The sequence below is a fragment of the Hakea prostrata genome, chromosome 8, assembly GCF_041222555.1.
Source record: "Hakea prostrata isolate BN-2017 chromosome 8, UWA_Hpros_2, whole genome shotgun sequence".
Classification (NCBI taxonomy): domain Eukaryota; kingdom Viridiplantae; phylum Streptophyta; class Magnoliopsida; order Proteales; family Proteaceae; genus Hakea; species Hakea prostrata.
The window spans coordinates 11,864,089-11,873,405 of record NC_142607.1 but is presented as its reverse complement, the minus strand read 5'-3'; the positions used below and the strand labels follow the sequence as shown (position 1 = coordinate 11,873,405).

Genomic DNA, 9,317 nt, shown 5'->3' with positions numbered 1-9,317 from the left:
TCTTTTGGCATGATTGTCTTCTTGGCTTGGGTTCAACACAATAAATGCGCTCAACCATTAAGTGATACAGCATTGGCTGTCAGATCGAGATCTCAATTTCAACAGTCATGGTTGAAATCTGGACCAAGATCTCGATTTGATGGCAAAAATTTCGCTTAATGGTTCGGTGCATTTATAGCGCAAGCAAAATATGTCTCCTTTGTCTACAAATCTTTCATTTCTCAACGAATATTCTCCCTTGAATTGTGGCGTGTGTGAAGTTGGAGGTAAATAGATTTGAAAACATTAATAGAGCACAAATTACAAAATAGCATCAATCAAAGATCTATAATAAAAGAAACATCAATCGAAGACCCACAACACACTGACCATCAAGCAGGTCATTCAAGAAAGAATTTATCTAAAACTGCTCTATTATTCTGTTTAGATAACATCTAAATTAACTTGAAATCCATTCATGTGTTTCTCCTCCGTGATTTCCTTCTTGTTACCACAGCAGACAGCTGCAACGAATTCATTAATATTGTTGTCTGAGCTTCCACCTTCGCAAATCGCTTTCATGGCCAACTCCCTCCACTTACCAGCATTACTTCTCATCTCCTGGCTTCTCTCCCCATCCATTACTTCACCTAAACAGAACTGAAGTTCTTCCCTCGCCACATTCCCTTTCTCATCTTCCTCCTTGGCTTTCACACCTACACCCCAAATCTCCTCAATAAACTTTGCATTCGTGTATTGATCTGAAAACTTAGGAACTCCCACCATGGGCACACCGAGACACAACGCCTCCAGTGTGGAATTCCATCCACAGTGTGTTACAAAGCAGCCTATCGCTTTGTGCGCGAGCAACTCTAGCTGTTGGCACCAAGTCACCAACAATCCTTTTTCTTCGGTTTCTTCGGCGAAACCTTGAGGCAACTTCTCACGCTCAGATTCCTTCACAACCCACAAGAAATATCGACCACTTTCCTTTAGCCCCCATGCAATCTCCTCCATTTGTTTGTGAGTCAATGCTACCAAGCTTCCAAATGATACATAGACCACAGAACCTGCTGGCTTTGGTTCCAGCCATTTCTTGCACTTGTCGTCTAATGGCTTCCATAGGCTAGCTCCATAATCTCTGTCATCTTCTGTTTGCTTGTCCAGGTAAGCTGATGGGATCATTGGCCCAATCAACATTCCTCTCCATACCTCACTCACCCCTTCTGGCGCCTTAAATCAGAAAACTAGAGTATCAGAACTTCAAACTCAAAAAGAGAAATACTAAATTAACGAGAATTACGAAAAGACGAATGAAGCCCAGTTGAGTTTGTTACCTGGAGTTGCAACTCCAAATCGTCAAAAGTGTTTCCGAAGACCCAGTCAGCTTGGTGAAGGTTATCAAACTGACTGAGTTTCATGGCCAAATAAGCAGGGTAGGAATCTGGGCATTTGAGAAAACCTGGCAAGTCAGAGTAATCCAACTCGTGAAGTCCAGGTATGGAGAGAGGTGTGTCTTCCAATTTAATAGGCAAAGGTAAGAGCCCTTTATGAGCCTGATGGAATAGAGAGCTGACAGTAGCAGAGTTGGTGAAGAATGAAGCTCCATAGACGCCATGTTGCTTGGCGACATCAAGCGCCCAGGGAAAGAAAGCATCATATATCACACAGGTGATTGGAAAAGCTGTGGTCTCATACTTAAGTATGAGTTGGCTCAGGGTTTTGGATCCATAGGTCTTGAAGGCTTTGAGGTACGTACCAGTGTCAGGAGCATAAGCATACCCACCCTCGTCATAACCATCAGAGATGGCTTCAACACCAACGTTAGGGGCGTATATGGACTTGACAGTATAGTGGGTAGTGGCTATGGTGGCCTTCAACCCCTTTGAGACTAAGCGTTTGGCAAATTGGAGAAGAGGGTTTATGTGGCCTTGACTTGGATATGGAATCACTACAACATGGCCTTTCTGGGCATGCTCCAGCTGCAGCTTTCCCATCTCTTTCTATTTTTATTTTTATCTGAACATGAGATGGAATGGCTGTGACACCCTTATATATAGTTGCATGCAAGGGGGTTCTAGAAGGCTCTGTAACGTTGCCTAGCTAATCCTCTCAAATCTCTCTGTCTGTGTGCCGACAACAGACTTGCTTTGGTCGCCATTGAAAGGGTTTCAACCGAAAGATGGTTCCAGCACATAACGTGGACAAACCCAAGAAATTATAAGCAGTGACGCCATAAGAATGACATATGCTGTATTGACCCATGCCAAAGTCAATATTTTTAGGTCGAAACTTAAATGCTGTGCATTAATCTGTTGACAACGGGGCTCGCAGGTGGTTGAACTGATATTTCTTCGGATGTGAAACACAATCTATGTTGGTAAAGATAACCTTTGGCTTCTGCTGGATATTTGATTTATGCAACTGCGTTGTTTGATCTCCTACTCATAGAAAAATGGGTTTTTTTTTCTTCTCATTTGTTTCATTATGTATATGATTCTACTGTATTGCATTTTTTTTGTGTGGTTATAATTTCTTAGACAAAAAATGTGGTTATAATGATTGAGACCAACATGAATTGGGAATTCGGAAAGGAATGGTGGACCATAAGGCAAAAGTCTCAACCCACATTGTTCACATTGAATGCAATAGTTACAATATTATTGTACTATCTAGCATTCTAAACTTAACAATAATGGTGACCATTCTCTACCTTTTAGTAGAGGGTGGCACAGGCACATAGATGAGAGATATAGAAATAAACGGGGCTGGAAATGAGTCTAGATCCTTTACCCAACCCTTCCCCCGACACCCTCTTTCTCTTTATTTTTTCTTATTATGTGATAGAGAGGTGTAAAAAGAGCACAAGCCAAACGTAGGGGATAGGAGAATGCGACCATTATGTTAGAAGCACATCAACAATTTCTTACTTCATAAATAGAGAAAAGAACGAGGAAAAAAAATGGTGAGATGAAGTGAAGTGATTCGATTCCTAATGACTTTGCAATCCTTCTTGATGAATACATGCCTTCTATAGAGCAAGAAGAATTTAGGGCTTTTAGAAATGGAAAAGATTCTGACACCATCACCGTAGAGAATGCTTTCTCACTACCTTTTTACCTCTTTTCTTGACATTGTAAATTATGATTTTCTAACCAGAAAAATGATAAAAGGGCACTTGATCGTGTGGAATATTTATTATTTTATTGACAAAATCTTATCTTTATGTCAAAATTTACTTTTTGTTATGCGAGTATCTTTCATGTGTTGGCCCAACAAAAAAAAAAAAAAAAAAAGAGTATCTTTCATGGACGCTCTCAAATTTTATTTTTAAGGAGAAAACTAGTTATCTGAGGAAAATAAGTTCTTATTTGTCAACATTGAAGTCATAAGGGAGAATGGAATAACATGAATGGTTTTAGGTATTCAATCTGATATTGGGGTGGTGTAGAATAGTCAAAATAGTGGTGGATCAGAGTTATACCCTAAGCCCTAAGGTTAACGTACCTTTTATATCCATTATGGTTCAAACCGCTAACCAAAATAGACTATTCAAATCGGTCCAAGGGTTCAAGCTTGGTCTAATATGGTTCATGTGGTGCTTCTCGGCTAGGCACTTTTCGAGGGTATGCTTGCTGAGAAGTGGATATTGTGGTGACACCAGCTGTCATGTGAGGACTTCTCAGCAAAAGTAACGTTGGGGGAGGATCTAGCGTATATGCTTTCTGACGTCAATCCTTGCACTAACTTCAACATTGAATGCACTGAGAACCATTAAATGCCCAGTACTACTAAAGAAGCTTCTTTTTCACTCAAGCCACCCTCGAGTGCCACGTCCCATGTTTTGTTTGCCTAGCTAGGGATCAGTGTGCCATCAATGTCAGCGTGAGTTGATTTCTTGACACAATGAGATCATGCCTAGCTGTCTTACGCATCATGTTCTTAGCTTGTTGATTAAGCTGCAATCTAGAAGCCATCCTGACCTTCCAATTGAAAGAAAGAGATCGTAAGGTTGGGGAGCATCCACTCACCTTAGAGGTGTGGACCTGCTATATATCCCTTTGAGCTCTAGCCATTACTCACTTGCAATCACCCAAAAAGACATTTTCTTATTTGTCTTCTTGAACATTTATTCATCTAAAGGAAGACCCTAGTTTTTTTCATTTACTGACTTAATCATTAGAGATGGATTCCCGTCTTTAGAGATGGCCCACTCTCACCCCCGTTTTGTCATTAGAAACCCGGTTTACTTTGAACCAAGAGCGAACCAAGGGGACTTCAGTACTCTTTTGAAACAATAGTACCGAAACAATCTTTCAACAAAAATTGGTAAGATAAAACTAGGTAGGACTAAATGGTCAAAATATGTTATTTTATTCATATCTTTGAGGGTTAAAATGTCTGTTAAGGTTCAATAAACTGATTCAATACCGATCACTGATGTTGATGCCTAAGACTATGGTGGGTGGGTAGTTTGAAAGAAAAAAAAACCAATCTATCAATGCCTTAACTTTCAACGGGAACATATTTTCAATCGTATTGTGATTTTAACTAGATGCATTTTAGTTTAATCAAAGTGGTGAATTAAGAAGTTCTCATTGAGTTTTATTAGTCATGTTAATTTTGAACTCGCTCATTGAAATGAGCGAAGATACAAGCAACACTATTTTCATATAGAGTCATCATCATCATCATCATCGAAGAAGACGACTCGACCTTGTTTGTCCATTTAATCTGGTATTCCTCAGCCATTTCTTCTTCTTTTCTGACGATGAAGATTTTATCCGATCTGAGAAAATCTCCAATAGGTGAGGGGCGGTGGTGGGATTTCCAACAAGATATAAGAAGAAGATGGGTGAAGGGAGAATCCCTTCATCCACCTAGGGATTGGATCACATAATTGAGTGAGAGGGTATTTTGTTCTTTTTACAACTAGAATGATATACGAGTCATTTGAACAACAAATGTAACTTGACCGTTAAAGATGAGTAACTTGCAATTATGCAAAAACTCTTTCATATATAATGTTTGGTCCAAGACATATTAAACATTTTTATCCCTTTATATGTGATTAAATATTTTATTCCTAACAGATCTCATTGTATGGACAAGATTTATTGGTTTACAACTTTATTAAAAAGTGGTCAAAAGTGGTCCTACCAGTTAGATTTGGCCGTGAAACACATTTTCCCCTGAATTAATGGAATAAAGTAAAAAAAAAAAAAAAAAAAAAGTGGTAGTGTGATTGTGTGAGGAATAACTTTACAGAAACCTTTCAAAGAGTAATTTATTGATTACCAAAAATTGAAAAATGAAAGAATAGTTTACCATTGTTTTCTGAATGAAACTTAATGCTGCATATTTAATGTACAATATCTGCTACCAATGGATCTTGACCATTTGCAGTACAATGCTTTCGCATTTGTGCAATAAAGTTGGACCATTGTTTCCTCTAATGTGACATCAAAGGCTCTTTTCCTTCTTTTTGATTTTTCAGTCCAACATTTCCCAACTTGATACGAAAAGCAGAAAAATATTGCAGAGCCTAAGAAATCATCAGCAGTGACGCCATGAATGACATAGGCTGTGACACATGAGAAGTCAATATTTCTAGGCGTGTGAAACACAATTTATGTCGGTAAAGATTACTTTCTGGCACAAGCTATAGTCTGTGGAATACAACAGGGACTCAATTTTGAAACTCAGCAGCAGAGTTAAACTACAGAAAATATGGTGCAATGATGAAGTCGTGGCTTAACTATATCCCCAAATGAAGAATTCAAATTGGCCTTTAAATCTTATACCCCTTTTCCCAAAAAAAATTGTCTTATACCCTTGTTGATTGTATTCAAACCCATATTGTCATGTTTAAATTTTCAACCCTCCAAAAAACTTTTACTTAGACTAGCTATTATGGCAAACACAAACTGTAATATGCATGAATTATGTAACTGTGACTCTCGAAATTTTATTGAAGGTTTTTCATTACCAAAAACAAAAAAGAAGATTAGTCACAGAAAACTTGGTTTAGTTATTTATTTATTTCATTATGTATATGATTCTACTGTACAGCATTTTTTTTATGTGGTTATAATTTCTTTAAAAAAAAATGTGGTTATAATGATTGAGATTGACATGAATTAAGAATTCAGAAAGGAATGGTGGACCACAAGGTAGAACTCTCAACCAATGTTGTTCACATTTAATGCAATTGTCACAATATTATTGTGTGTATCCTGTATTGTACACTTAACAATAATGGTGATCGTACTCTACCTTTTAGCAGCGGATAGTGTAGACACATAGATGAGAGTTATAAAAGTAAACGTGGCTAGAAATGAGTCCAGATCCTCTACCCAACCTCTTTTTTTTCCCCTTCTTATTATATGATAGAAATGTTCTTATTATATGATAGAAATGTGTAAAAAGAGCACAAGCCAAGCACCGAGGGATAAATGAATAGAAACTTAACCTAAGATTCTTTTAGATATTTTATCTCTAGATAAGAGAATGTAACCTTCATGTTAAAAGCACCTATCTACCATTTCTTACTTTCAAAATGGAGAGTGAAAAAGAGGGGGGGGGGGGGGGGGGTGGTGAGATGAAGTGAAGTGATTCGATTCCTAATTGCAAAATTGCTGATAAATATATGCCTTCTAAGGACAGGAAGAATTTAGGTCCCCTTGAAATGGAAATGATTCTGACACCATCATTATTTCTCTCCACCCTTTTTTTCTTCTTTTCTTGACATTGTAAATTATGATTATCTAAGAAAAAGAAGAAGAAAAAAAAAAAAAGGCACCTGATCATGTAGAATATTTATTATTTTATTGAGGAAATCTTATCTTACAACTCTACTTTGGAAATTTTTTTTTTTTGTTGTTGTACGACTATCTTTCATCTGATGCTCTCAAAATTGTACACAACTATTGGGTTTTTAAAAGGCCACCTGTTTTGTCTAAGGACCGTGTAGAACATTTTTGAATTAAATTTTATTTTTAAGAACGAAACTAGTTATTCGAGGAAAAGAAGTTCTTATTTGTCTACGTTTAAGTCATAAAGTGAGTGGATGACCATAAATGATTTTAGGTATTCTGATATTAGGGTGGGGTAGAATAGTTAAAATACGGCCAGCATTAATGTAATGGTCGGTGGATCAGAGTTGTAGCCTAAGGTAAATGTACCAAAATAGTCATTCAACAAAATTTGTTGAGATAAGAGTGACTAGGACTAAATGGTCAAAATATGTTATGTTATTCATATTTTTGAGGGTTAATAAAATGTCTGTTAAACGTTCAATCATAAACTGATTCAATATCGATCATTGATGTTGATGCCTACGACCATAATGGGTACGTAGTTTGAAAAAACCCAATCTTTCATTGTCTTAACTTTCAACGAGAAACTATTTTCAGTCAAATTGGGATTTTAACTAGATGCATTTTAGTTTAATCAAAGTGGTGAATTAAGAAGTTCTCACCGAGTTTTATTTTATTAGGGTTAATTATGAACTCGTTCATTGGAATGAATGAAGATACAAGCAATAGTATTTTCATATATAATGTTTGGTCCAAGACATTTTAAGCATTTTTCTCCTTTATACGTAATTAAATATTTTAGTCTCAATAGATCTCATTGGATGGACATGATTTATTGGTTTATAACTTTAGTAAAAGTCATGGATTGCTTTCGTTAGCTATGACTTTCCCTCACGATGGATTGCTTGGGTCATGAAGTGCATTATCCTCACTAAACTTTTTGTGTTTGTTAATTGGTCACTCTTGCCGCCCTTCACTCCATCCCTCGGCCTTCGCCAGGGAGATCCCCTCTCATCTTATTTATTTGTACTTTGTGCGGAGGTTTTGACCTCTCATCTAGAAGTGGCCTTGCATAAAAAAAAACTCAGAGGAATTCAACTTTCGCGTGAAGGGGAACACATCTCACATCTAGCATTTGCCGACGATTTGATCATTTTGGCTAGGCTACTAACACGGAAGCTAGAACCTTTCATCGACTCATTGAGGAATACTGCTCTCATTCAGGTCAACAACTAATAAACGTCCAAAAAATCTGGGCACATTATAGTCCAAGTACCTCATTAGGGTTGAAGCAAACTCTTTCAACTCATTTCCACCTTACACCCACCTCAGAACTTGACATCTATCTCATGATTCCTCTCGTACCTTATAAACTTAAATAAAAGCATCGTGATACCCTTCTCACTAGAGTCAACCACAGACTTCAGCATTGGTGGGCCAAATTCCTCTCCTACGCAAGGAAAAAGGTACTCATTCAATCTACTCTATCTGCTATGCTAACTCATTTCATGTCATGTTTTCAAATACCAGTCTCAATCGCGCACACACACTCTCGATAAGCTTACATGAGACTTCTTTTGGTCCAACGGAAATTAAAGGCATGTTCACACGATCTCTTGGGACTTAATTTGTCGCACTACTAGAGAGGGAGGTCTCAATCTCAAAAAAATCATTGCTTTCAACCTCACTCTTCTGGCTCATAAGGCATGGGAACTCCCCAACCCTATGAGGAAGATTGATGAAACATAAGTACTTCAAGCATTGCACCCTTTTAGAAGCTTGTATTTCCCCAGCGACTTCGTGGGGCTGGAAGTCGTTGATTAAAGCAAGGGAATTCTTACATCAGGGCATCTTCCTTCAATTAGGGGATGGACAACAAGCTAGCCCTTGGAACCTCAACTGGGTTCCTAACGATGTTATCTGGTAGCCTACTTACCTCTTAAAGTTTCATAATGCATCAATTCAGAGACAGCTTCCCAGAATCAGGAAAAGGTTCTAGCATGGTGGCCTGCTGAAGTGGCAGCCAAGATACTCAGCTTATCTCTTCCACTGTACCCAACATCGGATTGTCCCATTTGAAAACTTACTTCAGCAAGTACGTTCACTGTAGGTTCGACATATTGCTCGGCATCTCTACCTCCCACCAACCCCACCCTTCGCCCAGTTCAACTGGCTTCAACTTTGGCATCTCCCTCTCCCACCTAGGTCAACTTTTCTCTCTTCCCTTCAACTGGCTTCAACATGGAAGGTCATCCATGGCAAATTACCTACATCGGATCTTTTGTTGTTGCGAAGTTGTAATGGACCCTCCCATTGCCTTACCTATGGCCACCCAAACTCGTCCATGCAACACCTCTTTACAACTTTCCCTTTCACCCTTCACCTATGGCACACCCTTCATCTACATCTGTGGGACCCCTCACAACCATTCAACTTTCAACTTCAGGCCCTTGTCTCCTAGTCTATCTCATCATACCTTAATCGACAACAAGTCTTTCACACCCTCATCACACTCTGGGC

The 9,317-nt window shown here is 38.3% G+C and overlaps 1 protein-coding gene across 1 annotated transcript; it reads right to left on the bottom strand.

Annotated features, from left to right (window-relative positions):
• Positions 1 to 174: 174 nt before the first annotated feature.
• LOC149006919 (UDP-glycosyltransferase 74B1-like) lies at positions 175 to 2,408 on the bottom strand. The gene is made up of 2 exons (XM_089164789.1): positions 1,317 to 2,408; positions 175 to 1,212 (listed from the first exon to the last, which is right to left on the bottom strand). Exons 1-2 carry the CDS (start codon positions 1,974 to 1,976, stop codon positions 424 to 426), a joined length of 1,449 nt encoding a protein of 482 aa, XP_089020915.1. The 5' UTR covers positions 1,977 to 2,408; the 3' UTR covers positions 175 to 423.
• Between the last annotated feature and the right edge of the window lie 6,909 nt (positions 2,409 to 9,317).